The sequence below is a fragment of the Cinclus cinclus genome, chromosome 1 (genome assembly GCF_963662255.1).
Source record: "Cinclus cinclus chromosome 1, bCinCin1.1, whole genome shotgun sequence".
Taxonomy (NCBI): domain Eukaryota; kingdom Metazoa; phylum Chordata; class Aves; order Passeriformes; family Cinclidae; genus Cinclus; species Cinclus cinclus.
This window is the reverse complement of record NC_085046.1, coordinates 90,684,302-90,701,521: the sequence shown is the minus strand read 5'-3', so window position 1 is coordinate 90,701,521 and position 17,220 is coordinate 90,684,302. Positions and strand designations below refer to the sequence as shown.

General features: G+C 37.4%; 1 protein-coding gene across 1 annotated transcript in view; it reads right to left on the bottom strand.

Annotated features, from left to right (window-relative positions):
• The window catches only part of GABBR2 (gamma-aminobutyric acid type B receptor subunit 2), a 457,122-nt gene that overhangs the window by 263,736 nt on the left and 176,166 nt on the right, over nt 1-17,220 (bottom strand). The window contains exon 3 of the mRNA XM_062500339.1: nt 6,775-6,945. Coding sequence (XP_062356323.1) covers nt 6,775-6,945 — 171 coding nt within the window. The remainder of the gene's footprint in view (nt 1-6,774; nt 6,946-17,220) is intronic.

Sequence of the window (17,220 nt, the reverse complement as noted above, 5' to 3'; positions counted from 1 at the left end):
TACATAATATATACCTACAGTCATTGAAAACTAGTGCCTCAACCCTGTTTTCTGGCTGAAATTTGAAAGGTCAACAGTTATCTCATTTATTTTCCCTGGGTCCTCTTAGCCCCACAATAACTCTCTCATTACCTCTGCTCATCCAGTGAATTCTTATCACAACTGACCACTAACTCAGATGTGAGTTTTCAGACTGCACAATGACAAAGCGAGGCTACAATAAATAAAATTCTAATTAATTTTAAATTCTTCCACCCTGATTTTTCCACAGCAACAGACATATGTTGAGAAGACTTACTGTTAGCTGCTTTGCTTGGGAACAACTTTATTTTTTCCAGTATTACATTTTCTGGGATGAGACTTGGAATTCAGAGATGCTAAATTCTTTAAAGTTAGGTAAAATGGACCCTGATGGCCTGCTGATTTTCACAGATGTTGCATTGTCAGTGTGCAAAATGGAACATAATCTAAATAAATTCTTACCGTTCATCATGTCTCCCAGAAAAAAAAGTCTTTTTGTCCACTTACAAGGTTTATTTCTTTTAAGATTTTGTGCTGTCATATTTTGATGTTATTGAACTCAATGAAGACTGTGACAGCCACAGGAGAGAATATTTTATCTTGATATTGTTAATCTGTTTCATTATCATACTGCACACTTCTCATTTCTTCTGCCTTTTTGAAATGCCACCTACACTTATAAAATTACATTATGAGTTCTCAATATTTCCATGAAGAAGCAGAGAAATCATGTAAAGAGATGACTATTAAGAAGTGGGGAAAAACAAAGATTCACTTGAGATGAACAAAATTTAATTTATTTTAAAAACAATCCCAGACAAGGTATTGAGTGGGAGGAAAATGTATATATATATATTTTTTATATCTAGAAATATCATGAATATGCTATCAAATGCTAAGTTAAAATGTAGTTTCAATGAATTTCAACACAAGATGATTGCAAAAAGAAGTAATTGAAGCCAGTCTACATCACAAAATAAGGAAGCCCTTTTAGTGCATCATTGCAATCAAGCGCCAACTTCCAGTTTGAAACATACTATAAATAAAAGGGTGTATAAATACAATGAAAAATATGCAGGAAATAACAGAAAAGTACTGAAGCAAGGTAAACTGGAATTACTCATAAGCAAATAAAACATTTTCTGAAAACCAGTAATAAGTATACATTTTTCTGTTTCCCAGTCATATTCTGCGTCCTTTACACCTTCTTCAATAGTGGTGGCGTCCAAATGTTTTGACTTACTGATAGTTAAGTATAACTTTATTCCCATGACTCTTCCCACTGAATCATGAAGGACTGCAATCATGAAGGACTACAAACCACAGGAATATTGCTTGGTTTGCCTAATTCAAAATACAATCCCAAACAGGTAGCAGTAAAACTTGAGACACCAACCACTGCATAAAATTTAAATTAGCTGAAAGCTCATCTGTGAATCAGAAACAGGACATAGTCAGGCCTTTTCTGAAAACTGTGTGTGCAACAGTGTTGTGGTTTAGGAATGTTATTCTCCAGTTCAGTGCTTCCAGTGAAACTGTGATCCTCTTGCTCACAACCTCTTTCCCTTCCCCTGTGATGGGATGGAGAGGAAAGTCAGAGGCACAAAAGGTGAAGATCACAGGATGTGAACGATTTACTGGAATCAGCAATGAGATAAGAGAAGGAAATGTAACAGCACCAATACTAATGACAGAAGGAGTAAGAAAGATGTGAACAATTCATATGGAAACAATTCCCGACTGCTCCCTCCACCACACTGTGCTGAGCTGGAAGGGACTCCTTCTCACTGGAAGAGACTTTCTTCCCCCAAATCCCAGCAAGGAGGTGAGGTGGTATAGAATAACTTCCAGGTCCTGGAGATGTCCCCTCCGGATACTGCAAAAACCAACCCTTCCTGCCCAGAACCAGGACAAACAGCTATAACTCTTCAGGGCTGGTAAACACAAAAGCTAGCCTGGCTTTGAGCAGCAGGTTGGATGAGAGACCTCCCAAGATCTCTCCCAACTTAAATTACCCTACAGTTATATAGCACAGCAAACACTTTGTGCTGAAAATCCTGGAGATATTTTGTAACCTAATTTATAAATCTTTGCCCCAGAGTTAACTTTTGAAACAGAATCTTCTCCCAGAGGATGAAAACAGGGCAGCAATCCATAAAATCTAGGACACAGAAGCACAGTAGGTATGAATTTGTCCTATTTAAGTAACAGAATTGATGAAGTGTGTACATTATTCTTATAGCAAGTCAACTTACACAATTTATACATTAACCCAATCGAAGGAATATTTATGGTTGTACAAAGAGACCTGAAGAACTCACAGAGGATGCTAACAGCGAGCTCAACTATTGGCAGCCATAGAATACAGGTCACTTGAAAAGTCATAATCCTTGAATCCAAGTAACGCTGAGAAAGGGAGTCTCAAGCCACAACAGCAGTGTAGGATGTATAGATATTGTCCATGTGCTCCAAGAACTGAAAGAACAGTGACATAAAATTCTCCATTCTCTCTACCTACCCCTTCTCTCTCTTTGTGACCTGGAGAATACGGAAGATATAACATTTTTTAATAAGAAAGAGAAGATTTTTGACCAAGAAAAGGATGTGAGTGACAACCCAAATCTTCAGCAGAAAGGATTCCCAAAGGAAATAGAAGAAAGAGCTCCTCTGTGATCATGGCCTTCAGAGATAAAGATAAACTAAGCAATTGAGAGAACTGTCTCATTACAAGGCAAAGTAAACTAAAAGACAGCTTGATGACTTTAAGGGGCAGCTAACCTGCATATAAGTTAGGTGAGCTTTAATTATTCAGGAGATGAGATCAAAGTACAAATTGCAGAGGGACAGGAGACAGTGATATAGCTAAGGATAAAAAGGCATCAGCCCAAAAATCCCTGAAGTTAGATGGCAGGTAAAGAGATGCAGTCAGGGCTCCTGTTGACTAAACTACATAGTTATGAAGTCCCTATGCAAGAACGATAATCTATCCCCCCATGTGTTTAGGTGGAAGGACCAGTGGAAGAAATTTAGACAGACACTGAAACTGCTCCAGATTAAAAAAGAGAAAGAGGTCTGTCAAACAGATGCAGTCTTTATTGAAGATGGAAAAATGAGAGAACCGCACTCTCCCACTGCTAAGAGTAAAACCACCTGAGTTACTACACAGACTTCTCTAAAGACCCCATTAATTTGTTTCTGCTTATTTTATTTTGCATGAGAGTAAGAGAAGACATTCAATTACTTCTGATCTAATGGCTTGTAATCCATTTTCATTATAGATAGGACCATTCACATCCCAGGCTCACTGGCATCAACTATTTTGTCACTTTCAAAAAAAGCCAGAAGAATAGTTTTGACTGATGTTCCTTTAGAGGGAAAAGTATAGTTTCAGTTGATATATAGACTTATACCAGCACCTGAGAGTCACTAACAGCCTTGATGGTCCTTCCTCTGGGAGCTCTATCCAGCCTTTAGTCCTGTGTCTTCAGTCTCTGCCACAGACCTGTCCGGCAGACACTACACCTGACCCTGACTTGCAGATTGATTTGCCAGCTTGGCCTTGGACCTGCTTCATTGCCATGGACTTACTTGCCTGATGATCTGCACACTTGGCTGATCCTGGCCTCAATCCCTGGGTCTGCCCTCCTCTCTTGATGGCTCTGCCCAGTCATCACATGCTCTCCTGCTCTACTCCACTTCTCACTGCTCCCAGACAGCTATTTAATTAGTTCTTGAAGTTTTTCCTGTGCTTTCACTGTCTGCATGGGGAAGGGAGAAACTCTACATGGAGCTGAAAAAGGAAGAATTGAGCTCTAATAATTTTGAAGACAGGACTCAGCATGTTGTATAAAAATCATGGCAATTCAAGGAAGCTTTACTTGAAAGCTGTAATGAATCACAGTAAATTGAGTTTTCAGACACAGAAGGTTGTTGCTTACCTTTCAAGAGAAATGGAGAGGCTTTGAATTCAAGTGCAGCTCTCTTGCAAACCCTTGAAAGATGCAGTTTTAGAACTTCTTAAGTGACCTTGAGAGACAGGAAGTCCCTCTGGCTGTCCCAAAGGAAGACCAAGAATCCCTGTGTTGTGTTTGTTTAGTTTTATCCTAAAAAACCCTACATAACAAAAGTTCAAGCATCTACCCTTTCTATTTTACTTTTTTTTTTACTTTTATTCTTTAGCATTAATTATGTTTCCAGGTGGCCTAACATTTTTAATAGACTTCTCTGATCTACCTCCTTCTTGAAGATATTACAGCTGATGTTCCAAATTCCATCTGATGAACACTAAGTAGAGTTATAGTTTATTCTGTGTGTCTTAAGCATTAATATTGCATTACATCGGGGTCGTGCAATGAGAGCTCTTTGCTTCCTTTCTACTTTTTACAGTAAATCAAGAGGTCTAAACATCTTGCCTGTTACTCAATTTTGAGTTCATTGTAGTGCTTGCCATATCTTTCTCTGGAGATCTGCTGCCTACATAGCCATGTTGCACTTTTTCATTTATATATTCTTTTTTTATTAAAACCTTTATCAATGTGCTAGTTTTGACTGGGGTAGAGTTAGTTTTTCTTCACAGTGTCCAGTATGGGGCTGTGTTTTGGATTTGTGCTGAACATGGGATTGATAATATAGAGATGCTTTTGTTATTGCTGTGTAGGTCTTGCACAGAATCAAGGCCTTTCTGCTTTTCATACTGCATCGCTGGCAAGGGGCTGGGCTTGTATAGTGGGCTGGGAGGAGACACAGATGCGAGAGGTGATCCAAACTGACCAGAGGGATATTCCAGACCATATGATGTCATAATCAGTATATAAAGTAGGGTAAGAATGAGGAAGGGGGGAACATTTGGAGTGATGGTGTTTATCTTCCTAAGTAACTGCTATGTGTGATGGAGCCGGGCTCTACTGGGCATGGAGGAACACCTGCTTGCCTATGGGAAGTGATGAACTAATTCCTTGTTTTGCTTTGCTTGTGCACATGGCTTTTGTTTTCCTTATGAGTCTGTCTTTATCTCAGCCCCTGAGTTTTCTGGCTTTTGCCTTTCAGATTCTGTCCCCAAACCTATGGGGACATATTCCTAGGGGAATGACCAAGCAGCTCTGTGGTGCTTGGCTGCTGGCTGGAATAAAGCCAGTATCAATATCATTATGAAACTCAATCCTGTCCTCAGCAAAGTACTTGCAGCTTTTCCCAAGCAGGTATCAATTGCAATTTAATAAACATTTTCTATATCATACTATCTAGAGAAAACCTTATCTCTTTCTTGAGAATACCACTTGACAGAATTTCATCCTTCTTGTTTGACAGTATACCACTGATAACTACTTACTGAAATTATTTCCAAGACAGAGAAGGGTAAAGCAGACCATACTTTTTGGTGACTTTTTGCTTCAGCAATTGTTTTATAAACAAATATTCAACTGACCTGATGTCAATTAACTTTTGTTGCAGGAATATTGGTTAGAGACTAGACTACTCTTACAGTATCTTCACCAAGATTAAGTTTCCCTACTTATCTTGAGGAGCACATTTAACATTTTATAAGTCATGAAATATCACACATCACCTATCACACCTCCTTGAGACTTGTTACCTTGTCATAGAGGGAAATCAGATTGCTTTACATAATTTATTCTTGAAAAATCCATTTTCACCATTGTTTAGCATTCTTTAATCTCCTGTGTGATTCCAAACAGAATATTTGCTCAAGTGTCTTTCCAGGAATCAAATTTAACCTGACTGGCCTATAATTCCCAGGGCCTTTGTGCGTTTTCTGGAAAGACAGACACACAGATTTCTTCCCTCCCCCTAAAATTCATTTACTTTTTATCCTTTAATTCTCAAAGCTCATAAGAGTCGAAGATTTCTTAAGTATTCCATAGTGAATTAATTGTGCCAGACAATTTGAAAATATCTGACTCATCTAAGATGGCTCTAACCTGTTCTTAGCGTTCTTCCCTAGTTTTAATTATGCTAGTCTTCAGAGCTCAGTCAGCCTTTTTAAAAATCAATGCTGAGGAAGAAAAAAACTCCCAACAACCAAACAACCAGGCATGTCTCTGTTAGTTTTACCTCTCTGATAATTAATGGGGCAACTCTTTTCCTTGTCTAGTTCTGATTAATTGCGTATGTTTTCTTTTACTCAGTTGTTAAAGCCGTTTTTGGCACTTAGTTCATACTTTATTGCAACTTCTATGACCAAAATGTTGTTCAAGACGAAACTTGAAAGATCTGTGGGGTGCATTGTATGTGATCCTATTAGTTCTTGAGGCTTCAGACATTTTTGTCTCAGTAAGGTCCTCCAATATTTTTAACTAAGGACTTACCAGATTTTGTTCCTCAGTGCTCAGATTGATGCTTGTAATAAAGCAGAGCACAAAATGAACGTGATGAAATTGGATTTCTTCTCCCTTTTAAGTGAACCAGAGTCAGAATGCAAGCCTCCCTCAAAACCATATGATTTTGCAAATCAAAGAGTATAAAGGAAGCTTTGCACTGGGGTGCATTGATCTTGTGTGTAAAAAACAGACATGCAAAAGCATGGGTAGCTTTCATTACAGACATTCAAATAAACCCCAGAAGGGAATTAAGCTCATTCAGTACAGCAAATGTGACCTACTAAGAGAAAGCCAAAGAGGACTGAAACAGCAGGACTGTTTCTTTTTCCTAAATTGCTATTATTAAAGGAACTAACTCCTTAGAAGTCTGATATTAGTATCTCTCTGTGTATACTAGAAATTATGCAAATCTTACCTCAGAGAACCTTTGTACATCTTGGGTTAAAGTTCCTACTCTCTTCCAATGATAATGTTTGAGTAACTTCAGAATTGCTGGATTCACTGCATTATCAGATGGCACTGTCCGGAAGAAATAAGGATATTTTTTCTTATCAGCCAACTCTGGAGTTGTTGCTGCAAATGAAAGCTGCAAAAAATCAAAGAACAAAAAAAAAAAAAAAATTAAAGTCACCATAAGTCATCTAGCTGTCAGTAAAAAAACTGCTTTTCTCGGTGCAACAAGACACAATCTGTGCATTGCTGTCATGCAGAGAAGCTTCATCATCATAGAGCTTGAACGTCCTACCAACATCACTTACTTTTAAAGAGATTTTTGAAACATTTTAGCTCTATAAACCACCTGCTGCAAAATTAAACTAGGAAATCTTAAAAGTCAGTGATGTAAAATTCTCTGTTTAAAATCATCATCTTACATATTGCACAGAGCAATAAGGCCTAAGGGATTAAGTCTCTATGGTGAATTCCCCATCAATTTCTCTTCATAAAAGTTGAGAATATCTCCAAGAGAATATTATTTTCTCAAAGTCTTATATATCTTAAGTTACTGGGTAAATCTCTAGTAGTATTTCTTCCTATCTTCATGTAACAAAACAGCTCCAGGTAACAGAAAAACAGAAGATCATTATGTTAGCCAAGGCTGAAACTCAGAAGTTTACTTCTTTCACTGAAGCAGGGTCCCCTATGGTTTGTGTTATCAAAGAGGATTCAGTGGATAAAGCACTAGAATTTGCTAATGGTTAGAGAATGCTTATTATAAAAGAAAATAGGAAACATTTTAAAACATACAAAAACAAACAGACAACTTCATTGAATGCTTCTGCCCAAGTTAAAGGTGGCATATTTTTTGTGAATGTTTTTCAGACAGTGTTTTGAAGGGAATGCCTGACATTCACTTTTTGAAAACACTCCAGCTCCAAAGATACTTCTCGTCATTCCCTCCAGTTCTTTTTAGGCTTCTAGGAATGTGCTTCTCAAGCATTTTTTTCAGCCACAATTTTTGGTTAAGGGGTTTCTTAAAGTACTGTTTTAAGGCAAATTGTTTTGACTGGCACAAAATAAGCTCCCTGATACAGTTATTTAGTCTTTCAAGAACAATAGAGAGTCAGAAAATGTAGGTGAATTCAAGACTTTAAAACAACCATAGCTTTAAATTTGAATTCAGTATATTTGGGTTAGATAATCTTTTCTGAAATTCAGAACAGACAAGTTTAATCTGAAAAAACAGCTCAAGTCTTTTCTTCAAGTTTATAAAAACCTAGCTTTAGCCTACCAGAGACAGGACTTATTCTCTGTCTGATTTTAGACTCACAATATATATATTGCATTGTTATAATGGTCTAAATGCAGGGTTTTTTTCCTAATTAAAAGAAATCTAAACAACTTAAAGTGTGCATAACCTGGACAGTTTACTATTTTGCTATTCAAAATGAAAGATTCTTTCTCTACACTGCTCAGGAGATAACAAATAATATAACTGTCAAGTAATTCTGAGGTAAAACATTTTTAATGTTTTACTAGATCTTTTACTAGATTTCATGAAAAAAGTGCAAGATGAGGTGCTATGACATATTGTCATCTTGATTTTCCAAAACCATTCCCATAAGGAAAGAAGAATGAACATCCGCCAGGTAGACCTAGTCAACTTTTCTGTTTAGCCTAATAGTGCTGAGCATCATGCACTCACTGCACAGTGAAGGTGGAAATAAGGACCTGCACCACTGACTGAAAAAGAGAGAAAATTTGACATTAGAAATCCAACATGAAGAGGAATACCTCTCAGCAGCCTAGCTGCTTGCCGCCTGCTGACCGCAAAGAACTTGCTTTTCAAGTTATCATGGGTTTGGATCAAACATAATTTGATTGATCTTAAGAAAAAGAAGAGAAGAGCAACACTGAAGTAACAGTAGCGGCAAGAAACATCAGCAAGGTTCACGTAGCTCAGGTTCATAGACTGAATGGCAATTTTTTTCTGATCAGCAGTACAAAGGTCCATAGTAATGAGAAGAATCTCTGCGTGTGAGTTGGCTTTAGGGTGAAGACCCATGATATAAGCAAGACAATTCAAAACAGTCCTTTGTGATTTTTTTAGTGACTTAATGGGCCTAAATTAGTATCCTAATTGCTAAAATTTCCTTGGAAACCATGAAGCAAAACATTACCTCTCTTCACAGCTTACAGAAATATAAAGTCTCATAACAGATTTCTCAACCATATGAGGTGAGACAAAACCAGGTTTAGTGTAACACTAAAGACACCCAAATTACAAAAAAAAAAAAAAAAAAGAAACAAACAAACAAAAAAGGGCAAAAAACCCTCTTTGTTTTATTTTTAAATAAAGGTTTAAATAAAATAAAAAATGGGGAAATTTAATACTCAAACAATTCTCAAGTTGTAGGATATATTCAGAGGTCTTTCAAGCATCACATATATCATGGCTAGTCACATTCTGCATCATTTTGAGAATTGATAAGAGACCCTTGTAAGAGGTGGAGAAATGTCCTGGAAATGTTAAGTCATTAAAAATATTTAACTTCTCATAAAATCACCTCTGTAAGAGTTTGGGACATGCAACAAACTTAACCCAAAAATCACCTGCACTCAATATTCTGCTTTGAGAGGGACAAGGATGCAAAATTAAAAAAAAAAAAAAAGAACAAAAAAACCTCCTTATATTCTTAAAAAATGGTAATAAAAAGATCATGTTAAGAAATTAACTGATATTTTGGGAAAAGTATGTGAGATAGCACAGTTATATGGATATATAAGGAAAATTCTCATTAAAAAAACTTAATTTATGTGATAAAGCAAGTAAGATCACAACACAGTCCACCCATGTATGCATTATGATAGCACAGCCCTTTTTAACTGAGCATTATTCCTCTACATTTTAGGGTTAAAGTTGTTTATTCATGGCTGATTTGAAAATTACATATTGAAGGCTTTTCATAGTTCCTTAACTTCATTCTATAGGATTAAAAGCTATCTTGCTTTTTGTTACAAGAATTTATTATGATAATTTTCAGTTATTTAGCAAAAATTTGAATGAAAGGCAATCATATTGTTCATATAATTCTTTGCAAAATAAAAAAGTTCTATTTTCACATTACTGCATTTTCAATGCATACATATTCATGCACTGCTCTACAAATTTTACAGGTGTTTCTACTTGCTTCTCTCTGCTCAGAAGGAGTGAGAGATAAACACTTATATGCAGGATTATAACTCAGCAATAAATAGCTGTGCGGTCTACAATGTCATTCTTTTACAGAAAATTATTTTACAGAACTGCTAAAAGGTAATGGCCAAAAAGCCAAATTTCAAGAAAGGATGAATGAAAGGGGAAAAAAAAAATATAAGTTTTTTTCAAGTTGCTATGAAGCAGAGGACAGTCTGGACAGCTACCAGGTCATCATAGATCATAATTATTTGTGTGGTGCTTGTGTGTGCACACATAAAAAGGCTCTGTGCATAAGTGTATGTAGATCTAGAGAAAAAAAAAGCTCATATTTATTTTATATCTTAATATATGTTAGAATAATGTCAGAAAAACCTGCAGCTGCTTCCTAGATTTTCTTTGAGAAATCTTCCTTTAGAATATCTGCTTCCAACTTGTGAGCAACTGGATTTGACCTTAAAATGACTGTATGTAGGGAAACATAAGCTATGACTCAGATGGGAATTTCTGAAATGAAACCATATAAAATCTCGAAATAGAAAACGAGATCATATTTGCCATTCAAGTAAGAACTATAAAATATTAGCTATAGTACAAAATGAGAACCAAAAAGATCAGGATATTGGACAGACTTTGGTGTACTGCTGAAAAACTGAAAAATATACAGAAGAATTTTTTATGGAAGTTTTGGGGTCAGGCATATGTATTGATGAAGTAAATTTTCACAAGATTATACTTTTTGAAAAAGTTAATTTAGTTGAAAATCCATATTTTCAAGGAAATTTTCTCATCAGCATTAGATAGCAAGATGAAAGAAAAAGGAAGTTAAAACAAAAATATTGAAAGGAACAGTTCTGCAGAAAGGGAAGAAAAGGTAGCTTCATAGCCCTATATTAACTATCAAGTTTAAAGGAGTTGTGCGAGATTATATGAGAAACATCAGTCTGAAGTGCTTTCAAGTGCTCCTGTGTAAGGAAGTAATGGTGCATTCAACTTAAAGTCAGTACAGAAGCCAGAATGATAAGATGATAAGCTCTACTATTCAAGTAAATTGGATGCAGCACTAATGAAATCAATGGGAAAGAGTATAAATTATTTAAGAAAGGATGGATATTATTGGAAAGCTGAAACAAAATTAGAAAAGGAAACAATGTTATACATCCCATGTATATCATCCCATATATGAGTCCAGAAGCTGGAAGGCTGAATGAAGCCACACTGCTGCCCCATGTACTGCAGAGAGAAAGTAAGTTACCAGAAATGGCAAGTAATCTTCTTCTGTTCAGTCATTTTACTATCTCTAGGAAGTATTTAATTTTTGTCACTGTAGTAGGGTACAGAAGTGCGGGAAATATGAAAGAGCAGAATTATCCCAGGGTAAACAGTAGTCCTCATCGGAGGCAACAGGTCTATTAAGGAGTCACATTTATTTAAATGGACTGTATCAGCTAAAGTAATACAGTAACAGAAATCTTTTGCAAAGTTATTGTAGATCCAAACGCGTAGACCTCAGCTGGGTCTGACCCAAGCTGAAAGGAGCCAAGTGGACCTGGATGGAGCAGTCAAAACCAGCGACACCGGTGCCAGCCGGAGCAGTGCGGAATCAAGCCCAGAGTCCGAAGCAACAGTGTGGCTCAACGGGGACAATCTAGGTTTTGGGGGCTGTCCATTGTTTTCCTGTTCCCAGCTCAGGGACGAGGAGAGCGCTGGGGGGAGCACCTGCCATCCTGTCTTTGTCTGGCACTGTGTGGGAGCAGCCACCATCTTGTCTTTGTCCTGGCAGCCATGCAGAACTATGTCGAGGTGGTGAACACCTTTTGTATGTAAAGCACCTCCTCCTCTTGTATATTGATATTGCTGCTGTCACTGGGCATTTCTTAGTTCATGGCGGTTTGCTTTCATTAACTTGTTATCCCAACCCGTGGTCTCTGCCTTGGTCTCTGTCCTGCCAAAGAGGGTGGAAGGGAAAGGAAGTTGCTATTTGGAGTTCAATTTCTATACACCGTGTTCAGGGAATATTATACAACTGAGGGGAGAAAAGAAAAGGAAATAGAAGTGCCTTCAGGTAACAGAGTAACCTCCCTTGAATAAAATGTCATCTGCTAAGAGGGTTAATGCAATGTCCTAGAGTGACTTTATGTTGCCTGTATCCCCAATCATCTGTTATGTTTATGTTGGTGTCCTGGTTTACAATACAACATACATATTCTATTACCATCTGAGAAGGGTGATCATCCTTATCTCTGTGGGAAATGTCTTCTGTTGATGGGCCATAACTGATAAGGGTGATCATTCTTATCTCTGTGGGAAGTATCTTCTGTTAATGGGCCATTGAGTCCTACTGTATAACTGATAAGATTACATCATCCCATTGGGAGATGCTCCAGCCAGGAGGACGAGCCCAGCCTTTCCTACCTAGATAAAAACTGAGGTTTAGAACGCCAAAGGCAGCCTTTTTCCACTGGATTCCAGAGGAAGAACCAGGTTTTTATCCACATCATCGCTGGACCCTTTGGAGGAAAACTGCACCAGCACCCTGACTGACAGGGTATCAGGTTGTATTCTGACTCTGTCAGTGGTTTTATTTTTATTATTGCATGTAATTGTTTTTTCTCTTTTTTTTTTCCTCTTCCCTATTAAAAATTGTATTACTGACTTGAAGTCTCACTGGTTTTGCTGTTCAAACCAGTACAGTTGGATATTATGTACCTTTAAGACTGGTTCTGTGAGCAAATGGGAGGAAAAGAAGTGCAAAATTTGTTTTCAGAATCTATATTTGCTCCCCCACATTCTCTCTCACAGACTGTGTTGTCTGCAGCATGGACAGACATCAGGAGAGAGCTCTCTTTTGCTTTTAGCTAGTTTTTTCAGCTAGCCGAGGCAGAAAAGTTACCCAGACTGTGGCTTTTCTTTTTCTTGGAACTGTTTAAACCTGCTCTGGACTGAAAACCCAGAAAAAACACCAGAAGCTCACACCTGTGGCCCACCAGGGCCCAGACATGGCATTTTCCAGCAGGAGGGATGGATAAGAGACTGAGTGAGTCAAGCTGCACCCCATGACAAGGACTTTCTGAATTTGTTGTCGTTTCAGAACAGCAAGAGGTTCTATTGTTTAATATTATTTATTTTTTTATGCTTGTGAATACTTTGTTTGCTAAATAAACAAGTTTCTCCCACTTTTCTCCAAGGAAATCTTTACCCAAACCAGCTGAAGGAGGGGCTGCTTATATCTGCTTTCTAGAGACACACCTTTGGAAGTTTCCTCCCAAATTTGCCCTAAACCAGGACATGTTTGCAAATGGGGAAATCAGCTTATTGAGCACCAGAGAGATGAGCTTAGTTTTCCTATGTTTCTGCACTAGGCTTGTACAAGCATTTCATTAATGATTGCTAGAAATTTAAATGTGTCCCTGTTGCTGCAAAACTAGTCCTGATGTAGAGGGTTGCATTTATGGCAGATATTGCCTTTATTTCCTGCACATTTTCTAGAAAGCTAAATCACACTGATAAATCAGCATTGCTAAACAGGATATAAACTGCTGATTCAACTGATTGGTGCTAACATTTATCATAATAACTAGAGACTGCATGTCATGTATGCTTAGATAGGAAGCAATATTTTCTGCAAAAAAAGAGGAAAATGTAAATAATTCTTTCCAAAAAATTGGTAGAACTTCAGAAAGCTCCACAGAAAATACACTTACAATGGTACAGGACTGCACACACAGAACCTTGTCATATGAAAATAACAAGGACAAAACTCAGGAAGATGATGATTTGGAGCAACGTGTACTTGTGACACCACACACCATTCCTCTGTGTGTCTTGCCAGCTCTAATGAGCTGGCTCTTTGCCAGCTCCTTGCCATGCCTGTGCCAACAATAATGATTCTCAAATGCAAGCACGTGATGACTTGAGAGTCCCAGGAGCTAGAAGGACCAGAATGGAAACTAATGAATAATGAAGAGTTTAAAGATTTGCCTGCTGCAACTCTTGAGCATTAGATGATGTCACATAACAAGTGAAACAATACACTCTTAACCCAGAGACAGAAAATAGACTGAAGCATAGCAAACTGAATTTTTGATAACAGTAATTACAAAATATAAATATTTAGGTCAAATGTTAATACACAGTAACCTTACTATACAAGCCAACTTATCCTGATGTGCAGCCAAACTACCACTGAAGTTGATCTTGCTACTGGTGAAGTTATGAGTAGATTTTATTGTCATAACAGTACTTGAAATAAGAAAAAAAAATCTAGAAGCATATTAAAGAGAGCCTTAAATACATGATAGCCTGTATAATAAGAACAGGAATATATTACAATGCCTTTTTCCACCTCAGTGCACAAAGTGTATCATCCAATCAGCTTTGATGGATGACTTAGAGGAAAGGCACATGGAAGTAACATTGCAAAAATGGTAACAAGCACCTATATATTTGGGAAATATGTCAACATAAGAAGGTAAGTGGAGCAATTTCACTGACGGTTGCTTGCACAGATCTTCAAATTAGGTGAAAGCAAAACACAGTAATAAAGATCAAGAAACAAAAATAATGTTTTTTGACAATTTACCTGTACAGCTGCTGATGTTGAGTGTCTAGATATAGAGCAAAGAAGTAGGTTCTGAGCTGGACCTAGAAATCATAGTGGCAATCTTCCCTCCTAGCTGTGTCCTAATCCTGATCCCCAAACAGCACAGGTAATAAATTGACATAAAGAAGACAGAAGCTGACTAAAGAAGAAAATATTAACAAGAAATTATGCTTTTCCAGAAGTGATAGATAGTTAACTTTTACCTTAAATAATTACTTGAACGAAAGCTCCTGAGAGTCCATCATTCAGAAGATTTTATGGAACTGGACAAACTTCATTGTTACAACAAATAGAACCCGTAATTAAAAATACTGTGATAACTCTCTAAGGGCTTTCATTATGACAGCTGCAAGAGCAAAATAAAAGTCTGGGAGAATATCTATGATGTCTCACTAGCTGGTAAATGGGCAGGATGCCTCATCCAAATGGGAACATGAAGATACATATTGTATTAAACTTACTGGACAAGAATTGATCTCATGGATGAACATCCCTTTCATCCATAACATATTACCCATGTGATTAAAGCTACTGTTCCTTTTGAAATCAGATGTTCTGCCAACCACTGCTGCCTGAAATCATCTGCTGCTACCTTCATTAATTCTGTGTCTGCAATTGCTTTCACTGCCTTTTGGCACCTGGGAGCTTACAGAAAAAGCATTTCCAGCTGGTCTCAAGGTTGGAAGGCACCTGCCTCAATGCTGATGGCATTCCAGTGAATTAATCCAATCACATTAAGACTAATACTCAGCTGCATTTTGCTCTGGAGACATTTTAGGAAGCAATTCTGGCTACTGAATGAATCAATATTTTTGAGGACAGAAACTGGTTTAGATAAAAATCCATATGAGAAGTACTTCAGCTGAAAGATGTGTGCCTACAGGTTAATGGAAAAGGAGCACTCAGTCCTGTTTCCTTCTTGGGCAGCCCAAACTACTCTCAACATAATTTGGCAAGACCTTGTAGATGTCTGCATGCAAGAAGTCAGACCACATTATGAAGTTTGGTCTTTTGATGTTAAACTTTTTTCATCCCACAAAGTCTGTATTTTAGGATGAGGAACTTATTGAAATTGATTTAGGACGTGGAGTGATTGAAGCCCTGGGGCCCCCAGTGTAAGAAGGATGTAGCCTCCTGGAGTGAGTCCAGAGGAGGACCACAAACATGATCCAGAGGCTGGAGCACCTGTCTCCCAAGAAGACAAGGATAAGAGAACTGGGGCTGCTTAGCCTCAAGAAGGAAAGACTCTGAAAAGACCTTGTAGGACTTTCCAGTACCTAAAAGGGACTACAAGAGGAGAGGGACTTTTATAAGGACATGGAGTGGTAGGACAATGGGGGGTGGCTTTAAATTCAAAGAGATTAGGTATTAGGATGATTTTTTTTACTCTGAGGATGGTGAGGCACTGAAACAGTGCCCAGATAAGGTGTAAATGCCTCTGGAAGTATTCAAGTTCAGGCTGAATAAGGCTTGGAGCAGGATGATTTAGCAGATGTCCCTACCCATGGCAGGGGGATTTGAAACTAGATGATCTATAAGATCCCTTTCAGCTCAAACCATTCTTTGATTCCATTAATCCATTCTCAGCTGACAGGTGCTTTTTTGTCTTCAAATCGTGGAGAGGATAAACAGTAGCTGAAAATTATAGCAGATCTGATGGAAAATAAAAAAAAAAAATTAAAAAAACCCCTAGACATTAACACTACTGCTTTACCTGCCCCTCAATATAGAATATTGACTTCAATGCATCTGTTCACAGCAGCAAAAGCCTACATTTATGAACTTTGTAGCAAAAAAATAAATTATAAAATTCTTTGAACAATATTTCTGGTGAACAGGAAATAGAGTAGTTATTAGTGTTCAGAGTAAAACATAGTTACATGTCTAATTCATGTCCAAGTAATGGGATCCATTTTAAGTTCTAATAAATACTGCCTCACAAACCTATGACATTAACCTTACTTCTGAGACACGCCAAGGAAGTATATGATGGAGTTATAGAAGATGTCCTTCAATTCAGTGGTCAACAGTGCAATCATTAAAGTTAATAGAGACTTTAAGGCTCAGAGTTTCAGAAGGTAGTCAGGTGAACATGAGGCAGAATCATCTCCAACAGATTATCCCATCAAAAACTAAAAATTTATCATGAGGCTTGATTCTTTCACTATTAATGGAAAATAAACAATTGTCATCCTCTTTTCATTGCATATGTTTTTAGACCATTCATTTGGAAAGATCTATCAGAGTCTAAAGAAATCATTAATTCCTTTTTCTACACTCCAGAAACTATTTTCAGATCTATATTGAACACAAATAATTTGCACTTAACATGTGTTCTGCTTATTGCTACAGGTTGAACAGAGCGTTGAAATTAAATGTCAGACCTACTGAAGTTGCTGCAAATTTTGCTACAATTTCCAAACAGAATAAGAGACAAAATCTTTTGAGCATTTTCAAAAATGGAACTGCATTGTAAAAGAGGGCTGTGTATTTTTGTCTGTCAAATTCAGCAGCTAAGCATTTGGCTACTGGCCTGAATTATATCAGAATTCAGCTTCAAATCCCTGTTCTACTTCTGTCACAGCATTATTGTTTACCCCAAATCAAGCAAAGTTTCCTGCACT